Source organism: Protomyctophum parallelum (assembly GCF_964188405.1).
Source record: "Protomyctophum parallelum genome assembly, chromosome: 21".
NCBI classification, from domain to species: domain Eukaryota; kingdom Metazoa; phylum Chordata; class Actinopteri; order Myctophiformes; family Myctophidae; genus Protomyctophum; species Protomyctophum parallelum.
The window spans coordinates 28,934,579-28,957,021 of NC_139713.1; the positions used below are offsets into that span (position 1 = coordinate 28,934,579).

General features: G+C 42.7%; 1 protein-coding gene across 5 annotated transcripts in view; it reads left to right on the forward strand.

The window, feature by feature from the left end:
- pdlim5b (PDZ and LIM domain 5b) overlaps window positions 1-22,443 on the forward strand; it is a 75,273-nt gene that overhangs the window by 31,191 nt on the left and 21,639 nt on the right. For all 5 annotated transcript variants that reach the window (XM_083793959.1, XM_083793955.1, XM_083793957.1 and 2 more), the window contains one exon: window positions 22,305-22,338. In XM_083793959.1, the coding sequence (XP_083650085.1) occupies window positions 22,305-22,338 (34 nt within the window). The remainder of the gene's footprint in view (window positions 1-22,304; window positions 22,339-22,443) is intronic.

A 22,443-nucleotide genomic window follows, 5' to 3' on the forward strand; every position in this document is an offset into this window, starting at 1 on the left:
CTGGCCTGATTTCCGCAACTACTGTGCTTGATACACACACTAAAATCCTCAGTTGTAGTTTATCCCCGACTGCAATTGTTTTTTAAATCAAATAATCATAGTATATGGATGCATCTTTGCCGTAAGTTAAACTACTACTGAGGCTATAGCTGTGTATTAAAACAAGACGGAAGACCTTGGTATTTTGGGGTCCCTAAGTGCTACTTGAGCCTGATTACACGTATAACCACAGCTACCCACTGTGAATATTACAGCTACATGTACAGTATATTGGTCCAGATGGAGTGTTGATGTGGTCCATATACTGTATTTCATTCAGCATCGACTGGCTTTAACTGAACCTCTGTGACGAAAAGCTCTCCAGTACCTTTTTGTGTGAATAAAAGACCTGGTGTTGAATCCTGGGAAGAACTTAAATCTTGCGGATTGCAGCTTTAATGTCCTCTGTGCAGTCATACACGTTTAGAATCAAAGAGACTAAAAATAGAACAGAGGGATTGGTTGTGCTTGTATTTCAATCCATCACAGAGAGACTTCACTAGGCAGATTTCAAGGCCTGTGATCATCAGTGATGCAGTAAAGATGCTTCCTAACCCACTCTCAACGTGGAATCTGCGACCCCCAGGAGTCCTTGAGTAATAAATGATTGATAGTTAGGAACCATGCACTCCAAATGGACATTTACAGGTTTGGAACTCAGACAGTGTAGGCTACGAATGGAATAAAATGGACAGTTGTACATTGGGGTCGCTGAAAATGTTCTTATATCATCAAATGGGGGTCCATGGTCTACTCTGCTCTAATGCATATCAAACTGTGGATCCTTGAAGTTAAAAAGGTACAGAATCACTGCCCTAACAGATAACCCTGCCACACATAACCAGCTAACCAATTTGTTTACGTACTACTTACCTCATCTCTCAACGCATTCCTCAAAGGGTATTTCATTCTGGAGTGGGAAATTTACAAAGCATTGTATGCTAGTGGTTTTTGTTTGTAGAAAAGATCCATCTCTATTTCCTTTAGCTAAGCTTAAAAGAGCGACCTGAAGCTCAAGTGTCATGCATGACAGATGGAGGGGAACACCGTCCTAACGCTTTCCAAGCTGTTAGAGCTGTTGACAGAAAAGCACAGTGCTTTAGTTCCTTTTCATGCCATCACCACATTGCAAGATGAAGGAGCCTTTCTACTTTAATAGTGGGGAAATAGCTTTAAAATAGCCCCTTCTCACAGCTGTATGTAATCTAGCAAGTGTAATGAAAGCACAATGAAACATCAAACATTTAGACTATGTGAGAAACATGATACATATAAACTACAACTTGTATTTTTACAATTTTTTATTTGGTAAAAATGTTTGCATGAGGAAGGGTCAGATCTTTCTAGGTTGGAGTAGAGGTGCTAATCTGTGGTTGCTACATAACAACGCATTCAAACCTCTGCCCCTTCCTAGGGCGGCAGTGAATACGTCAGCATCTATCATCACGGCACCGGGCCAATGGTCCATTTTTGCAATTTTTTAAAACTTTTTCTTCAGCTTTAATACGTTTTATACTGTACATCATATGCATTGCAGGTTTTCAGCGAGCCCTTGCATTTTCTGCAGGAACTGCTTTTCTAGTTTGTGTTTGGTGCCGTTTCATGTTACTTGGTCCCACAAATAGACTATATATTCTTATTGTAGGATATTGTTTTCCTAAAGTGTCTGGGCACTACATGCTTCTCCATTAACCCGTCTGAACTATGTGGGGCTGTTGGGATGTGGGACTATTGGAATAGAGGGACTGTTGGTTGTCTGACTATCGGCTGTCGGACAATTGGATGTCGGACTATTGGTTGTCAGACTATTGGCTGTCTGACTATGTAGTCTGTACTGCACTGTGCTCTGTGCTGGTGTTACAATAAAAATCACGTAATGGCTGCTAAAAACTCAGTTTCCCATCATGCACCTGTGCACAGTGTGAAGCTCAACAGCGCCACTTTGTCACCTGTTGGTACTTCTAAACAGACAGACAAAGGGACATAGGGATACACATTGCTGTTCCTTGGAGTGGCTGCACCACTCAAAAATGTGTACTTCTCGTCATTTGGGAATAATGCTCTGATTCCATCCAACCATCTCACCACATTTGATTCCTGGCAGTATTTTCTTCAAGGAAATTTCCATGGACAGAATTTGGGTTAAGATTAATAAGGCCACGATATACACCAATTAGATTGCCAAGAAGCTGTTTCTAAACTATGTTTCAGTAGGGTATATGCACAGCAGACATTTTGGAAAGAACTCTTCCTACTTCTGGGCCCCCTTCCCTACTTCTGATGATAATAATTAAGGCCTTGTCCCATTCAGTGTACAGTGGTTCTCAAACCTTTTAATTTCACAGACCTTCATAACACTGAGTGTATACCCAGTGGAACCATACATTTAATTTTGTACACACCCGTTCGGGGCAATGGAACACACTCAAGGACACTTGGTGTAGCAGGGTGTTTCCAGTGAACCAACATGTACAATAGCAGCACCCTGACTCTGTTTGACCAGAATGGAACAGAGCCTTAGTTAATTAGAATCATCGGTAAGGGGCCCGGAAGTAGGAAGAGTTATTCTGTGGCATATACCCAGGTCCCTAGAGCGGCTGGGGAACATGAATCCGCCCCAATCTGCCCCTACTAGCCAAAGCTAAAACTGCAGCCGGGTGAAGTAAATGCACGAGCAAAAGAGCACACAGCTGGGGTTTAACGCAGAGCGCTCGTTCATGAATCGATTCAGGCGTGTTCATGGAGGTTATCAGAAAATGCTAAAGTAGAGCGTTCTTCCACGTGCTTCAAATGCCACTGAGCAACTTCCATTGAAATGAGTAGCAGGGGGCGGGGGCGGGGCAGTCCGTCCTCTAGTTTATATATAACTATGCATATACCCTATTGGACAATAATGCATTTAACATCATGTCACAACATGTGAGAAACACATTGCAATGCGATGCATTATGAGCTTGTAGATCAGCTATTTTCAGCGATTCAGATTTGGTGTAGAGGGAAAAAGGAGCGGGGACCCAGCTCAATGAAGTAGAGTTTAAGAAGTGCTTAATGTTCCTTATTCAGCAAAGCAGAAATAAAATAGATTATTAGTTTAAAAATCAATATTAATAATACCACCTGAGTCAATAATGACTTTATTATTACTGTCTTTATGTCAGTAATATTCAAATTGTAAGTTTGTAAGTGATTGTAAGTGAAATGCTTCAACTGTGCCTCAGCAGGAATGGAGCTCCATCTGTCTCTCTCTATGTATGGACATGATTTATGACATTGGTGCTGACGGATACGTGACAAGTACGTGATAAGTGTCATGATAACATTCCAAGAGCGCCTTAGTGTTATCTAATGTGACTCAAGTTTGGTCACATGATGTCACACTGTCATGTTTTATTCCCCAGACAGGAAAGTAATTTGGGGTCACTGTGTTGATCTGTTGAAGTTATTGTAGTGTGCCCGGGTGAAGGAAAACATGTTTTCACTCAGACCGGAAAGGCACTCTGGATTTGAAAGTGCTCTCTTTATCCTGTTGTTGCGCCATAGATCATAACAGATCTGGTGATATGATAGTGTTTGAATGAGGTAAGAACAGTTATCCGTTCTGCGAATGGGGGAGAAAACAGCCTGTCTTCATTTCTGCCAAAATCCTAGCCACCAAGAGATGTTTAACTCATGTCTTCTTGATGAAGAATAGCATGCCTCGCGGAGCAAGAGATGAAAGTATTTTGAATTGTAGCCTGCGCTGTGAGGGAATCTCAGCGTGCAGAAAGACCACAAACTTTTATATTCCATCAGGCTCAGTACGCTATAGAACTATCCTTTTGTGGTTCCTGGTCAGCCACACTGTGCTGCTTACTCCCCACACATGTATAAATGCAACTGCACACGCTAACATAGAACGCTCAGTGAACAAACGATAGCATGTGAACTCGCCCCATAGTTGAGCAGACTACAAGGTACGGTAATAAAGAGTCACACCAATTCCGCCGACTGCTGATGATTTGACAATTTGAAATATTTGACAATTAGACACAACTTATATTCTAAATAAAATAAATAAAAATAAACACAAATGCCTTTTTGATAAATGGACATTTTAAATAAGTATATAATTAACTTCAAATATACATACAAAAACAACATTTAACTTTAATTATACAATGAATAAGCAATAAGTAAATGTGTAAAATACACAAACTGACCACGTAAGCCCTGTTACATATATTTTTTAAATGGTTAAAACCGAGTAAAATTGGAACACTTCCACTACAACCAGTAATTGCTGATACTGACATCATCACAAAAGTCAAATAATACAGTATACCCAGACTGACGGATATACCAGTCTGGGTGTGTGAGAACGTCTTGTCTCTGGAGTGAGTGACGCTTCATAAAAGAGTGATTCCCTTTACTATTAGAGTGATGGAAAGCACGCTCAGTTACACAGTTACACATACTGTAGCAGTCAGCCATTCATAATGTGCTCCTCAGAGTCCATGAAATGGTCATGTTTAAGTTCTCTCTCCAATACTACAGTATGTGCATAAGGCACTTTCATTGTGTCCCTCTCAGTAATGAGTATATTATTTTGTCTATATGATTTATCTCATCATATTCAGTACATACTGTATCTACACGCGGTCCAGTATATTGTAGGAAGATAGAGAGAAACTAAACTAGTAAATATTAGTAGTAGCTACTAGCTATATTAAAACAAGCGGTAGGCTACAGCAAAATCATGTCGGCTGGTTATTTTCTGCTCTAATATTATGGGACATTTTCCCTTAGCCCATTCTGATCTGAGATCAGATTCATAGGAGGTTTCCGCCGGACACACACTGGTCTGATGAACCCATTCTGACCTGAGATCAGATTCTAAAAATGTCAGTCGCTCTTCGATTTTTCAAAAATAGCAGACCTACAAGCTCGTATCGCGCCACTCGGTGGCGCGATACGAGCTTGTAGATCTGCTATTTTTCAATAGCTAAAGCATAACATGATGCTGACACCAAAATGGGTGCCCGATCAGAATGGGTTAGTAGTGAACATTGAGTTCTGCCAGGAGTTTGTGGGGAGCTGCCTGAGGAAAGTATGATAATTGATGTTTATTTATTGTCATTGAAATATGCAACACAGTGCAGTCAAACACCACGCCTCCAAGGTTGTGGCTAACTGCACCTGGTTCCAAAACCTCAGAGATAAAACAGCCCAGGACAGCACACTCCAAGAAACAACCATGCACACAGTGAATCTAATTTAACCACATGAACCATGATCTGCAAGCTGGCAGATCTAGATTTAAATGATCTGGTATCACTCTTATCCAGAGCGACAATGCAGAGTAAGCATAGTCAAGACATAGTCAAGGAGGGTATCAAAAATAATCGATTCAGCAATGCATCACGATTCGGCCGTGCTGCAAAGCAGCAATGTGACATAATCGATAATCAAAGCCTAAATACCAGTAAGACGCCTGGGGGCGAAAAGTGACCTCGCTCCCTAAAGGGCGAGGTCGAGTGCACTGGCCATATATGGAGCGTATCTTGAGTGTACAGGGTGTGATGAGGTCAGATCAAGATATGGAATGTCAGTACAATATGTTGTTCGGTACTGTATATCTGAACAAATAACTGATAACTGATTGACTGATAACAAAATGTGCCATTGTTGTGCATAATAGAAAAGTGTGATGCATTGCAATGCATGGTAGAATCAAATCGTTACCTGGTGAATCGTAATCGAATTGCATTGTGAGGGCACTGCCAATGCACACCTCTATCAATTTGTCCTATAAGTATAGAGAGAACAATGCTGCCTCAAAGAAACTAGCATACCAGGTAAACCAAATAATATCTAGCATCTGTTGAGAAATGCAATCTAACTAACATTCTCAACATTAACATTTGTGGTCAAATATTTATTGAAAAAAGGTGACAAGAAGGTACTGTTTACAAGGAGAGAGGGGTGCTAAGAGGTGGAGTCTAGGTAGGGTTTAAGTGGTTAACAATTCGGCCTGTAAGGGTCCATTTGGTTACATTTGTACACTGTCTGAATTCAAATAACACTATGGATTTGTGTGTGTGTGTGTGTGTGTGTGTGTGTTTTGTGTGTTGAGCTGGAAACTCTAAAGCTTCAAGGTGTAGTCACTAGTCAGTGATTACAACAACGTTTTTGAAGCTCTTGAAAGCGGTTCCGCATGTAACCCTTGTGTTTCTCTGTCAGTTCTAATTCCACGGTGAAGCCGGGCTTGTCAAAATGGCCTTTTTCCTTGGTCTATCATCAACCTAAAACCCAGAGAGACAACACAGAGTTGAGTTCCTTGAGAGACACAAAGTGGAAATGACATGTGACATTATTTCGGAAAGTTCAGAAGCTCTGGAGCTGGATGTACGGTATGGACAGACGGACAGACATACAGTACGGACGGACGGACGCATATACACATAGAGACAAATAGACAGATGGATAATGATCCCGCAAGTGAAATTCTGTTTTGATAGCAGCACCACAGTCGGCATGAAATACAGGGCAGATACAGATTAGAGAGTAGAGAGATACAGATATGATTCAAGAATAACGACATAGGAAAAATATGAAAACCCACAACTCTTCTTCTTTCCCTCTCTAAGTCGACCAGAAACCAGAAAACACACAAAGCCAAAATTATAATGTAAACTTTCTTCAATATGCGAGACGCCCGCTAAGCCCACAATGACATACTGTACCACATGTCACTCCCCGGAGTGACCTGCTAATATAGTATAGTATGGCAGAAGGCAAATGTTTACATAAAGGTCAGTCCGCTGCATATTTTTGAGCTGCCAGGCAGCTCTGAAGCTACAAAACTGCATACACAGATGGCCACTGTTCGCTCAGCAAAACTCAAACTGTGTACACGGCAAAATCCTCAGAGTGTGTATTGAAATTAACCAAATGGACCCTTTTGGTTTCATGCTGGGAGTTACAATTGGCTCAATTAGCACTGAGGATTTTGCTGTGTAGAGCGAACGAACGGGGTGAAGCACAAAATGGCAAAACTAACATGGAGGAGTTTGATGTGTAGCGATGAAGGGGTGAAGCAGAGGTCACCATCCTAATGCATCCCAGAGAAGTTCCCTCCTGGCTTCCTGGACCAGATGTGGTGTGGAGGGGAACAGAGAAGAAGGGCGGTGGTTATTAGGTCCACTTGCTTGGACCCATGCTCAAATGATGCTGATTCACTGGTGTTTATGTTTGCGCTCCACTTGCTGCATGTGATGTTGTCAAGTGAATGTAGTCTTCACACACGGGGCACCGCTTTACTTGTATGCGACTCCCTTTGACACCATTGGCCATTAACCACTTTAATCCTATATAGTTTGTCGACTGGGGTCCCCCCCACCCCATGAGCAGTAAGGTGTGAGTCAACCAAATGTCAAACTGATATGACCAAATGATTTGATTGAAAGGGAAATGTTGCTGATTGTTCTGATGTTGTTCTGATGTGTGGAGATCAATAAATGATGTGTCCATTCACAAGTCACAGAAATGGAAATCGTCGTCACAGAAATGGTATTCAGTCACATGTCTGGAATATAAGTATCTATTATTATTAGGCGATCAGATAAAGTTTCTTCCAATGATCTTATATTTAATATCTTGTCCAAGGAGAGGCGACACACTAGGGACTGGAGGAAGAGAGAGAGAGAGAGAGAGAGAGAGAGAGAGAGAGATTGATTTAGTATGGTATGAATTATCCTGTCCTCTGGGTTTATGACTTCTTGGCCTGGCGTCATTCATAGGGAATAGATGATGCTGTATTGTCTGGGAGAGACATTATGAAACATCTGCTATAATGAATTCCTGTTTAGTTGTCGCATTATGGAACCATAACAGTTTTGAGTGCATCTTGGGTGAGAAAGAGTTCCGGAGCTGACAACCATAAAAACCATAAAAACAATAACAGCCATACAGTATGTAACAGGGATTTCAGTTACTTGAAGTGACCATGCAATCACACACAGTATTTATTAAAACTCTTATTTGTCTCCACCAGGCCGAAGGCATGGGGAGAGAGTATGTTTAGCACTCCGTCCGTCCGTGTGTCCGTCCGTGTGTCTGTCCATCTGTGAACAGCTAATCTCCGGCACCGTTAACCTGGTCGATGCCAAATTTTGCACACACACTCCCTAGATGCCAACGATGCCAACGATGAACCTCTGTCCCCAAATTTCCAGAACAAATTTCCAGAACGGCCTGACAGGAGGCCGACTTTTGAAAAACATTTCTTTTAATTGTTACACAGTATCTCTATAGTCATGTGTTCAAAATGGATCTGTCCGATATTTCATATTCCATCCTAATTGGCTAACATTGGCTTTCAACGTTTGCAGGATTGGCCCTTTTGAAACAAAAAGCCTCAAATCATGAACGCAGCGTGCAATTTACGTGAAATCTTTCACAGACTTTCCTACTAGGCTGAGGAATATATCCCACCCTTTTCACATTGGCCTGTTATAGACAAGACAAGACTGAGCTTCTCTTCTTTCCAGCTAAGTCCTGCCCTATGCGGGAGCTAACTATTTCCGTAGACAACGCCCTGGTAACGTCTGTCCCAACAGCCAGGAATCTTGGTGTTGTCCTGGACAGTCAGCTCTCGTTCAAAACTCACATCACAGCTGTCACTCGATCCTGTAGGTTCACACTTTATAACATACGACGAATTAGACCGTTCCTCACCCAGGAATCAGCCCAACTCCTAATCCAGACAACAGTCTTGTCAAAACTCGACTATTGTAACTCCCTCCTTACTGGCCTACCAGCATGTGCACTTAAGCCTCTCCAACTGATCCAAAATGCTGCAGCTCGCTTGGTCTTCAACCAGCCAAAATTCCAGCAAGGGCAGAATCCATTTGTACCGGCCGGCCTGTCGGCCGGTGCGATGGGTCGGCCGGTCCGTGGGTGGGTCGGCCGGCCGTTTTTTTTTTTTTTTTTTGTACCGGCCGATGGGCCAGCCGGTGCGATAGGTCGGCCGGTCCGTGGATAGGTCGGCCGGTCTTTGATATGTCGGCCGGTCCGTGGATAGGTCGGCCGGTCGTTTGATATGTCGGCCGGTCCGTGGATAGGTCGGCCGGTCGTTTGATATGTCGGCCGGTCCGTGGATAGTCCACGGATCCGGTCGTTTCTTTTTTCTTTTTTGTACCGAAATGGTAACTCTGTCATTTCTCTACCGTTTGAGACCCCCAAAGACACGATTCAAATGAGCCCACCCCCGTCCAAAACGGGGGCGTTACAGTCGGCCGACATATCAAACGACCGGCCGACCCACCCACGGACCGGCCGACCCATTGCACAGGCCGGTACAAATGGATTCTGCCCTCCCTCCAAAATTCTCACATGTCTCCCCCCTGCTCCGCTCCCTCCACTGGCTCCCGGTCACTGCCCGCACAGAATACAAAACTCTGATGCTGGCATTCAAAGCAACCAAAGGTATGGCTCCCCCATATCTTGCAAGTATGATTGAACCCTACAAACCCTCCCTCGCACTCAGATCAGCCAACGCAGAGAAGCTGGAAGTACCCTCACTAAAAACGCCGGGACAACGCTCCACACGTCCCAAACTCTTCTCCCTTCTGTCTCTAAAACTGTGGAATGTACTTCCCATTGCAGTCAGAACTGCAGCATCACTCCCAATCTTCCGCCGTAGTCTGAAACCCACCTTTTCAGACTCCATCATGGCCCATAGCACTTACCCTTAGATAGCATTTCTGTAGACTTAGATAGCATTTGATACAGTCTTATAGCATGTTATGTAGACAGGAAGACAGCACTATAATTGCATTGCATGTAGTCATAGCACGTCATAGTACATATGTATAGCATAGTATAGTATATATGTATAGTTTATATGTATAGTTTCATTATATATATATTCCACTGTTACGTTCTTAGCTTACGCATGTTTCATGATAAATGCTTTTTATGTGATGTATTCCAAAGCTTTTTTGTTCTTGCTTAATGTAAGTCGCTCTGGATTAAGAGCGTCTGCTAAATGCCTAAATTGTAAATTGTAATAGTGCCACCAACAGGTGGATTTTTACAAAACACATTTTTGAACAAAATGCCTCAAATCATCCAATTGCCATCAATGGTGTAAGAACAAATTGCACCCTTTTCATACTGGCCTATTATTGCGCCACCAGACCTGGCCTGGTGGAGACCTGTGCCCCGAGGGGCACTTTTTCTAGTTAATTTATGAATTTGTAACTCTGAGAGTTAAACTAACCCTCAGGATTTTGCAGTGTGTACAGCACGAGGCATGTCTTGTCTTTCCGACTGAATGAATGCTCTCAGTCCTTATAGACCTGTTGTGATGCATGTGTTGTGTGCTGAAATAGTGAAACACAGGCATGCACGGATGCACACATATACACGATTACACGCACACACACACACACACACACACACATACTGTACAGTACACACACACACACACGAGCATGCATCGGGTGAGCCACGTCTCCAGGAGACCGACAATAGCAACAGGCCGCCCAGTTATATATTTACAAGCCTTCCCCTAAATAGCACTCACAAGTCTTCTCCATAGTTACCACTATTACAGGTTTAAAGCTCTGTCTCCCTTCACCCAACTGGCATCAGTTTTACAACGTCTTTCTGCAGCTACACCTCAGTGATAGTTCATCCATTAGTAACTCTGAGAGTGTTCAAATATAACATTTGTGTACTCTCACGGTTGAATTAACGCTGAGGATTTAACTCTTTCCAAACCTTTTACCATAATGGTCAAAGTTCCCAATTCCCTGTTGCCTCCCTTCCCTCACAGTGAAATGTCACTGTTTGTGTTGATTGATAAGCCAGTGTATTAAATTCCCGGCGTGCTAGAAAGTTACTCATTCCCAGGGAGAGTCATGCCTGATTTATACTTGGTTCCGCCCTGTGTCATGCCGCGCACCAAAAATGGCTTATCTACAAGCTCACAACATGCTGCAATGCGATGCGTTGTGAGCTTGTAGATTTGTTGTGCGACACTGGCATGCAGCTAAGTATTAAGGAGCAGGACACCGTGACATCTGTGTTAAAGTGTATAGATCGACTTGTATACTAAATTAAATATCTCTCCTGCTTTTGCAGTGGGGGTAAAACATGGAGAGATTGTGCCCCCAACACAAGCTGTGAGTTTTGTCACTATAGTAGACTGCCTGGTTAACTGTAGGTAAAAAGCTGTTTTTCACAGCCATGTACTCTCTGCATGTAATCGTTGCATGGTTTTCTTGTAGTGATATGCAAAGTCCTGTGTGGACGGAGGCCTTATAATCCACACTTCCCCTGGCATGGCATGTTGTTTAGATAACAAACACACTTTTGCGAGAGTATTAAATTCATATCAGGCAGTTTACATGAGTGATCGTCTTGATCAACTGCTTACTGTTCTACCATACATAATACTTATATGGTGATATAATACAGACAGCACTAGAAAGTCATCTGATAAAACGTTACTTAAATATTATTGAAACGAGCCAACTGTTGAAAGAGTAGTGTTAGAATTTTCTTTAGATGCATAGGTAATTGTGGTATCAACTGTGTGTGTGTGTGTGTGTGTGTGTGTGTGTGTGTGTGTGTGTGTGTGTGTGTGTGTGTGTGTGTGTGTGTGTGTGTGTGTGTGTGTGTGTGTGTGTGTGTGTGTGTGTGTGTGTGTGTGTGTGTGTGTGTGTGTGTGTGTGTGTGGGGGTGTGTGTGTGTGTGTGAGAGAGAGAGAGCAGGGGCTTCTGTTAGCAGCCTGTTGATCACTCAGTCAGTTGCCATGTGCCAGACTGTTGCTCTTGGCTCTCAAATGCAGACAGCCAGGGTGGAAATGCGTCTGTCTGCGTTGCCTTCAGGCCTTTTCCTCCAGTCAGCCTCCTCATACTGGAAGTGTGTGTGTGTGGGGAGGGACAGACAGACAGACACAGAGAGTGTGCATGATGCATCTATCTCTCTCTCTCTCCTTCCTCCGTTTTCTCTTCAACTGTGATGAATACCAAACTCTACAGGTTATTTTATGGACCACCAATTATCAGAAAACTCTTGCAATTAAGCTAATCCTACCCTCTATTTACATCCTGCCCTTTGCAATACAACAGGGAATATTGTGTCAGGGAAGAGGAGTATTTACGTGTCCCCGGGAGAGGGGAAATTTCCTTTCTGCGTTCACCCAGCAGAAAGGAAAGGCTGCTCAGTTGAGTGTACTTGCGTGTTGAGTGTCTTGCTCATAGGCACTTCGACACGTAGAATGGACGAGCCGAGGGTCAAACTGGCAACCTTTCCTCAGCTATGGACACATGTATTAGCAGTAACAGTTTTATGGAAGTGGTTCTGCAAATAGGCTTTGCTTAATTACCGCGTCAGTGTTATTAACTTTTTCCATAATATTATTATAACAGCATCTGTAATCGAATTAAGCAAAGCATCCTGATTGGATTAAACTGAGGTCACTGAGGTGTGTCCTTGGTCTGAGCAGTGCCCATGAGAGTGGACCTGTACCCCACAGGCTCAAAGAGTTCTCTTTGTACCTGAAAGCCTGATTTATATATTAGCTAGTGTTTGTGCGCCAATAATACGTGTGACGTGTTGGGAGCTTCTAGATCTGCTACTTTCATATAAATGAAACATTTAGACCACCAGATATGACAGAGAAATAAAGAGCCTGTGTCTGAAAAGCCTGTCATTATGGGTTTTGTGGATGAGCTGCCAAAATGTCATAACGCGCCTCATATTTCTTCGTTGCCTGGCATATCCATGTGAATAATTGCTTCTTTTTTGTTTTACCCAAAGCCTAAAAAGAAAAATATTGTGAAGAAATTTATATGGGAGAAACATCTTCTAATTTATAATTCAATTGTTCCTAACTTCTATATTAGATTACATACAGTATCCTTACAGTTGTGTTGTACTTTATGCCCATTTATGCTGTCCCAACATCCTCATGCAGGGTCTGTGGCTGTCAGTTTAGGAATGCACCTTATTAGGTGCCTGGATGATTTGTATAAAAGGTTTCATGAACATAGAAACACAAACATTTAAGCAGCTTGTGCCTCTGGTTTCCATGGTAATCAATCCTTTTTGACACCTGGCTCCAATCAAGCCTCTTGCACAATAAATGGCCTGACTAATACAGTATGCATAGGAGGCCTTAAGTATGTTTCACCAGTTTCAATTGAAACGGGCCTCCACCCTCAGGGGGGGCCTCCACCCTCAGGGGGGCCTCTACAAAATAATGATGTCATACGTATATGGGGGCCTCATATTTGGTCTTGAAATGGGCCTCCAGATTCCTAAGGCCGCCCCTGAAAACACACAAACACACCAAACTGGCCATAGGGGGCGCTAGCTCCCCTCAAAGAGCCAGAATGCAAAATGCTTGTCATTCAGCTTCACTTTGAGTTGCTCAGTGGACTGTCTCTCACACAGCGATCGATATGGAGAAAAATATCACACACACCCGTGTGACGTGAGCGGCACTGTTATCACCATACATCACATTCCGTGCTCAGCCAGTCAGCTTGAGCACATTCTGCGCATGCGCACGCACACACACACACACACACACACACACACACACACACACACACACACACACACACACACACACACACACAGCCTCAAAATACAACACAGCTCATCATAACAAAGAAAACATTTAAACAAATAGATAGGTTAATCTCATCTTTTATTTGGAATAATTCAAATCCCAGGATGAAGAAAATGTACTTAGAGGTCCCTAGGGAAGCTGGGGGACTTGGCTTACCAAACTTTATGTGGTACTATTGGGCTGCAAATATTGTAAAATGTTTACATTGGAGATATACATATGACTATGAAGAGGGACCAGATTGGGTCCATATGGAGTTGTTGTCCAATCCTTTGCCAATACTCACATCCCCGTTACCATCTGGCCGTACCATACAATCTACAAACCCGGTGGTTAGAGCCACACTCAGAATATGGTTACAGTTCCGAAAGCACTTTGGCTTGAACCAGCTGATGGATAATGCATTTCAACATTGGCACAGGAATGGACTGGTGTTTTTCTGTGATCTCTTTTCTGATGAGAAGTTAATTTCTTTTGAAACACTTACTACAGATCATAATATACCCAGATCCCATTTCTTTAGGTTTCTTCAAATCAATTCAAATCAATTGGACATTATATTGGAATTTAGCCCCGCTGCAAAAAAACGTGTGTCTGATTTACGATTTGATACGGGATCTAAAACCAGTAACCTGGGATAAAACAAAAGCTGCCTGGGAGAGAGATCTGGGTGTGGAGCTCCCTGAGGAGATGTGGGAGGACAGTCTACTACGTATTCACACCTCTTCAATGTGCATACACCATGATTTAATTCAATTTAAGATACTACATCGACTCCACTATTCAGGGGATAAGCTGGCCAGGCTCTTTAACATGCCAGACCTGGATGCCCAAGATGTGGCCAGACCCCAGCCTCGTTAGGCCACATGTTTTGGATGTGTCCTTCCCTCACTACCTACTGGAAGCGAATATTTGATGTATTCTCTCATATGTGTGGAACAGTGGTGACCCCTTCTTTTCACACCGCCATTTTTGGCATAATTCCCCCAGACTGTACACTCACATCTCCACAAGCAAATGCTTTGGCATTTGCATCCCTATTAGCCCGTAGACTAATCCTCCTTAATTGGAAGTCCGATAAGGCGCCTTCCTTTCAACAATGGCTGAAAGAAGTTCTATCATTCCTGCCTCTGGAAAAACTCAGATATAAAGTAGACAGAGCCCAAAAAAACTTTGTCCTAGCTTGGAGTGCCTTTGTGGAGTTTGTTGAAGACTTTTCATTTCAGTGAACTGTAATCCGTACTGTGTCCGACTGTGCTCGACTATGTCCCTGTCTTGACTATTTTTTATTTATTTATTTAATTTTTTAATATATGATTGTCCACTGCTTTGTCCCACCACTTTTTATTTTTATTTTATTTTCGTTTTTTGTTTTAGCCTAGGGGGGAGGGGGGAGGGGGGGGGTCGTATATGTTTGTGTGTTTTGTGTGTTTACTTGCTTACATGTAATATAATGTAATGAAAAAATGTATGAACGAAAAATAAATGTAAAAATAAAGTTTACAAAAAGAAATACAACACAGCTCAGTGTTGGGGAACCCTGTAGCTGTAGCGTGTGGAAGACCCATAGATCCATAGACCCCAAGGTAGCCGCAATGAAGTAATAAATATAGCAATATAGTTCAAAGGGTGCAGATGAAGAACAGCTGCACTAATTGGCATCGTTAAGGCGTGCATGGCAACAGTTTGTGTCTCGTGTGATTTCACACCAGAAGATATAAGATGATGCACCGTGTTGAAAATGACTGTAGACGTCGACAGACAGACAGACAGACAGACAGACAGACAGACAGACAGACAGACAGACAGACAGACAGGGTGATGTTGTATTGGACCGTTTCCAAAGCAGGAGGGCCAAAGAGAATCTTTCATGCTGCTGTAGCAGTGAGGAACAAACTGTATTCCTTTGGAGGGTCGAATTTCATGAAGGGACAGATGGATGTCCATGTCTTCAACACAGTGTCTTTATGCTGGAAGAAGTTACCTCCAGTGAAACCAAGAAGAGGAGACGGTCACCTTGAGGTTCCAACCAATCACTGCAACCACACAGCTGTGTTGGTGGAAGATACAGTCTACATCTGGGGAGGGCAGCCTTTCTGCAATGTGCTTTATGCATTTGATGTTGACTCCCACAGATGGTTCCAACCCAGGGTTTCTGGGACTGTTCCAGAGGCGAGGACCAGCCACTCAGCCTGTGTGTTGGAGAAGGTCATGTTTATCCATGGAGGATGCACCAAGCTGACTAGATCTAAGAGTAATGACACATTACTGTTGGACACCAGCACAATGGTCTGGTCTGTAATTAACACCAGAGGAACTCCACCTCCTGCTTCAGGATATCACTCTGCTACCATCATTGGTACCAAGATGTTTGTATTCGGGGGCTGTAGGGGGTACCATGAGGTCTACAACAGCATCAGAGTGTTTGACACAGAGACAAACGCCTGGCTGGACACACCTTCTGCACAACTTCTACCAGAAGGACGCTGTTGTCATTCAGCATTTATCTACAATGGAGAGCTATACATATTTGGTGGCAGGTACAATTACCAGACCTTCAATGATGTGTGGAAAGTCAGTCCAGAGACCTTCTCCTGGAAGAAGGTTGAGCCCAAGGGGAAAGGACCATGTCCAATTCGTGGTATGTGCTGTTGGACTGTGGGAGATCGTATCATCCTCTTTGGAGGATACAAAGGAGATCACACTATCTCTGATGAGCTGTTCATCTTAGACTTCAGTCCTTGTCTTAAGACGTTATGTAAGCTAGAAGTTATTCAGTACGCTCTGGACCAATCAGAACTCCCACACGACATCAGGTGGGAACTTGCATGTGGCAACCAACGACAACAACAACAACAACCGAGACCACATTCCAGACGAAGGAACAGCAGAAAGATCAAGAAATGATGGATCAACATCTCATCCCACCTGATGGTGAGCCACCTCTCAGCATCTCTTACTGAGATTCAAACCTCAGGAGACTCCTTCTCTCCAGACAGGCTCTCTAACCATTCAGCTAGGCATCAAACAATGACAATTGTTCCGTCCAACACAATGCGGTGGAAACACAAACCTGTGTCTGTATGTTCCAAACTGAACACGGTGGAACTCTCTTTATTGTATATTTATTTCTATGATATTTTTTTCATTTAAAGGACCAAGCAGTCCTGAAAGGACTTGGTCCTTTATTGTTATTGTTAGTTTTTTTTTCCTTCTCCTTCTGCCAAAACAAAAATAATCGCGAAACTAGGCCTACAGAAAAAACAAAAATCTTAAAGACTATCTGGTACACAGCAAGCTAAAATGATTCAACACACCAGCACGCCAGAGACCAGAATACTTCAAACCCAAACAAATAGTTAAAAATAAAACTACAAAATGCATGTTGGAGATTAAACAACAGATAACAGCCAGCACCAGCATGTGAAAAATGTTGGCTTACAATATGTCGGAGAAACAGGTAAAACAATAGCTACAAGGCTGAGACAACCCAGATACAATATTAACAATGCAAAAAAGACAACTACAAGGATTGTTCAACATTACATGGCACATGGCATTGAAGCTCTAAAAGTATCTGGACTTCAAATACTGACAACGTTTCGATCGGTTAGATCTTCATCATCTAACCGATCGAAACGTTGTCAGTATTTAAATAAAGAACGTCTTGCTAGTACCTATGGTGTGCGGGCTCCATCCAATTCACTTAAGTTTCTGTTAGCCCAGCACCCAGCCTGTCGATGTGCGTATTCTACGTCTGCTCCACTGACACCAAATGGGCCATTAGACACCGGGCCCAGGAACCAAAAGAGAAACACATGACAGGGACACCTTGAAATATAAATGTTAATTAGAACAGCCTGGTTTTTTATTTATTTTTTAAATGGAAAAAAATATCTAGTTTTAAAGAATAGACCAAATACGTAAACCTAAATCCCAACGCTAGTTTAACATTTAACTCTAAACACAAATAGTACTAAATAATGTAGCATGTAGTAAAAGTGCTTTTTTTTCTGGGCCTGCTGGCATATGTACAGTAGGGTGACAAAGGATCTCCACTCCTGTCTGTTCTGTGCCAGTGTCTTTATAGAACCCCAGGTGTGACGGAGGGTCTTCAGCTCTCCCTCCACTGCCCTACACCAGGTGTTCTTGTGTCGGCCTCTTTTACCTTTACCGTCTGGTGTCCAGTGAAAGGCAGTTTGGGTGATGTTGTCCAATCAATTTACACCGTCTTCTCATAAGGATGGTAGCCATGTTTCCCTGTTTATACAGGCTAAGAAGGTGTTAATTGGAGATGGTTTGGGGCCAGAATATTCGCTGTATTTTCCGTGTGCTTTTGCTGTGGAAGGTTTGCAGTTTGTGGAGATAATCTTTTGTCGTTCTCCGAATCCAACATTCAGAACCATATAGCCGGGGTATTCGTTATATACAGTAGGTGCTGCTATACAACATCTATATTAAAGGTGTTAAATAGCACCTTTGTCTAAAGTTGTGCTATACAAACTAAGTTGAATAAGAGCCTAGACGAGTATAAAGAAGTCATTACAGGTTATGTGTATGGCAGCGCTGCTACAGTACTGTATGTAAGAACAGCTGAAGATAGAACCACCATTTTCAGCCATTGTTTTTTATTCGTAATCACATTTTATTTGGAAGAAGACACTAGAGCTGAGGTAAAAAAACACTAGTACCTACGTCATCATGGGGGGGGGGGGGGGGGCAGCTAGTGATTTGTAGCTTGCAAAGCAGCAGGACACACATGGCCTCATGGCCTGGCTGTAACTATCTGATCATAGTGTGTAGAGATATGCAGGACCATTTCATGCACTGTATACCTCTCAATCTCCTGCCCCACCCACAGCTGTCTATGTCTGTACAAGCATGTACGTACCATGTGAGTTGGCTAAGACAGGCACACACACACACACACACACACACACACACACACACACACACGCACACGCACATGCATACACCCACACACGCTCGTGCATACAGTACTATATACATATAAGGCACATATCTTTGGTGTCAGAGCTGATCAGCAGGAGACCTGGCTGGCTTGAAAGAGGACAGGATAGCAGTGATGTGGATTTGGGGCTGAGCAGAGCAGATGTTCACACAGGACCACCCTGACTCACTTCACTGTTTGTTCAGTTTGCTCTGAGAACAGACAGACAGAGTCACAATCCCACCCAGCTGCCCCCCCTGGTCCGCTGATGGCAGATATACTGTGGCTTATTATAGACTGGTTCTTGTTTTTAATGGAAAGTGCCAGTTTGATCCCGTAGCCTGTGCTTTCGCTGTTTTCCTAGGCTAGAGCATGTTTTTTTTTCTTCATGTAAGTTCCATAATAATAACACTATTAAAGTACATGTACACTGGAAAATAAGGTCACACATGCCATGATGTACTGTAAATGGGAAAGATTACCCACAAGTGCAGGCACGTTTTTAAAATGACATCAGCATCTGGTAAGTTTGGTAACAGCCAGGGTGGGGCTCCACGATTACTCAGTGTAAGGCTGTTATTATTCAGTAAAATCCTAATTGTCCATTTTTAAATCTTAGAGAATAGAGACTACATTTGTACACTCTCACATTTATAAATGGATAAATTAACAGAGTATTTGAGCGTGTAGTTGCTCTGCCTCAAGTAATGCCTCTCTCTGCCACAAAGAAAATAGCTGGCTGTTCTACCTAATATGGCAAAGGGAAGGGAGGATGCCAGAGGACATGCCCATGTCCGAGGAGTATGTTGAAGGAGAGGTCAACATGACGCAGAACAAGTTATAAGCACTAGAAGTAGAGGCAAACTGGAGCCGGAGGTTTGATGAAATTCATTGAAGTTTATAAGGGCCAGCTGGCAGTGGCCAAGCGTATATTTACGCAATATGTTTTTATTTTATTTTATTATTGCAACTTCAGTCGAATAATCTGTTAAAGAATTAAAGAACACATACCACACAACATCCATTGTTTTGTGATCCTACTGTGCTCTTTAGATGCCTCAATAAAATTACAAAGTGTGCACAAAACAAGAGCTTATAGAAAGTGTGTGGCATGTCTCCCGGCCCAATCATTTGACAAAGATCACAATAACTCAACGATCATATTTATAAATAAGCTTGTCCACTCAGCTCTCATTGACTTCAATGCATTCATGCATCAAACATCCATCAAACATTTGCCTCCCAGTGCATAGAACAGGTTCTGTGTGACCTATCCTTGTTTAGTACTTCTTGCCTCAGCCCAGGAACAATCTTGCTGAGTCACTGAGTTTTTTTCTATAAAAACAAAAGCGAAAATAATTGTTGCTTTGTCGCCTGTCATACCCGAAGAGGATGGTTGTTTATGTAGAGCTGCACTGTTCCCTTGAAAGGAAATGTGCTTTTTTAGATGATCATTGATTGATTGAAAATTCTATTCACAGTTAATAGAATGGATACAGTTCAAACGAAGGTACAGAATTACAGATCAATACAAAACTGCTACGAGGATGAGAGAGGAGAGAAAGAGAGTGAGTGAGACTGACTCACAGATTGGTGGATTGATTGAGGGTGACCTTCATAAGAGAGGATGCAGACTGTTATGGATGCAGACTGTTATGGGTGCAGGGGTTAGTGGGCTGCCCTGTCTGTCACACAGGGGTGCATGATGCATCTTAGCTTAGGGGACAGACAAAACCACCTCCCTGTCATGGAGGTGATAAAACTGTAACATCTGTTTTGATCATGAGTATAAATCTGAGGCTACGCACAGACACACACAAAGAGACACACACAGACATGCACACACATACGATAGAAGAAAGATAAGAAGGAAGATTGGATAAATAGGACTCTGTGTTGTTTGTCAATATTGTATTGTAGTACTGTACTGCCATTAGGCCACGGTACTAATGAAAATGATATTCTTAATTTGTTTGGTTATATATTCATTTAACTCTTTGGTTCTTGGCATGATTAATCAACAGTGTGAAGGCAACATTTACCTTTATCTCATTAAGTTATATCCAACATTAATCTTGCCTCAAGAGATACAGTAGAACCATTTTCCTTGAAATATAAAATGATTGATTCCCCCACAGGATGTACTGTATATTTATTTTTCCTAATATGGATGTGAAGCGTACAAGCAGCACCGGGCTGGTAGCTATAGTGCTGCCTGCCTGCGTTCTTCTGGCTGATTGTCGTGTGGAAAGAGGCTTTATGCTCATTTTACAAATCAACATTACAAAATTAGATCTCAGGAGAGGCAAGAATATCGATATTCCAGAGCTCACACTGACATCTCTTTGAAATCCAAGCGAGAGTGAGTGGATGATTGAGAGGAATTAGGATCCAGCGTAAATTGAGCCGACATTAGGGAAACATACCAGAGTAATAGAGCATAATCTGTTTTCCCACATGTGTCTACCACCATACTGTATGCCTGGCTGACTCTGTGGCATTGAGCTCCCAGCCAGATACATACAGATAATCTGTTAGAGCCTCCAGAGTTTAGTCGTGGGTTCTTGCAATGGCAGCTCGGCAGTACACTGTAGAAATGTTCTTTTTTTCATGCTTTGCTTTGCCTTTCCACACCTGCAGCACTACATCCCTCCCACCCCCATCTCCCCTCTGTCTCCTGTCTCTCCTGCCCACACTCCCAGACAGACTGCCTGCCTGTCTCTCTCAGATGTTTGTCCAGGTAGTGCAATATGCTGTCAGTCCGTCCAGCGAGGCATGACTAATGGTGTCTTCTATACCGTACAGCAGCTCCCGTTATACCCGCAAGGTCCATTTAGTTTCACTGTATGCTGAAAGCACTTGAGGGGAGAAGTAAGACGAGGCCCTATAGGGCACGTGGTTCTCAAACCGTGTGTCCATGTGTACACTGGTGGGCCGTGAAACGAGTCTGGGTGTGCCTTGGGATTTTTATACCAATGAATCTATACAACAGATACATAGACCTTTATTGACCTGATGTGAGGGAAACTATACGAAATATTATGAAGTACTAGACCTGTGCCCGTCTGAACATAACATTCTATGGCCAAAACTAGCGAATATGCCTACTAGTTATTATACACCAAAGATTCCAATAACATAGGCCTACCTGTAACTAAACAATGTAAAGTTAGCTAGACAGATTAACATCTCTGTTACCGTGGAGATATGTTGATATTTCTGTTCTGTACAATGCTGGAGTCATATTTGCAGTCATGAAAACTATTACGTTTGAACTTTTATCATGATTTGAGCATGGCTGGAACGCCTATATATTTATTTCTTGGCCTTTATTGATAGTATACACTACAGTACACTACAGTATATAAGAGCAACATTTTGGCAAGTGTCTGACAGTGTGCGGGACCTTTCTTTGTTTTTCAAAGATACCCTTTTTAAAGTATGCAGTATATCGACAGGAAAATGGAGAAAGAGACGGGGAGTGACACACAGCAAAGGTCTTCAGGATCAGGACTCGAATCTGCGATAAGCTGTCAGGCTGCAATGGAGACTATAGGTGCCCCGGTCCGGGCCTAGAAGCTGGAAAGCCTATTTCGACTAAACAAAATGCTTGTCCGGAATGATGCATTGTGATATGGTGTATTGAAGCATGCAATGATTTTTATAATTCTCCCTCTGTCTTCGCAGAGCTTCCAGTGTCTCCAAAGATGCAGCCCCCAAGGTACAATGTGAACACAAACACACACACACACACACACACACACACACACACACACACACACACACACACACACACACACACACACACACACACACACACACACAC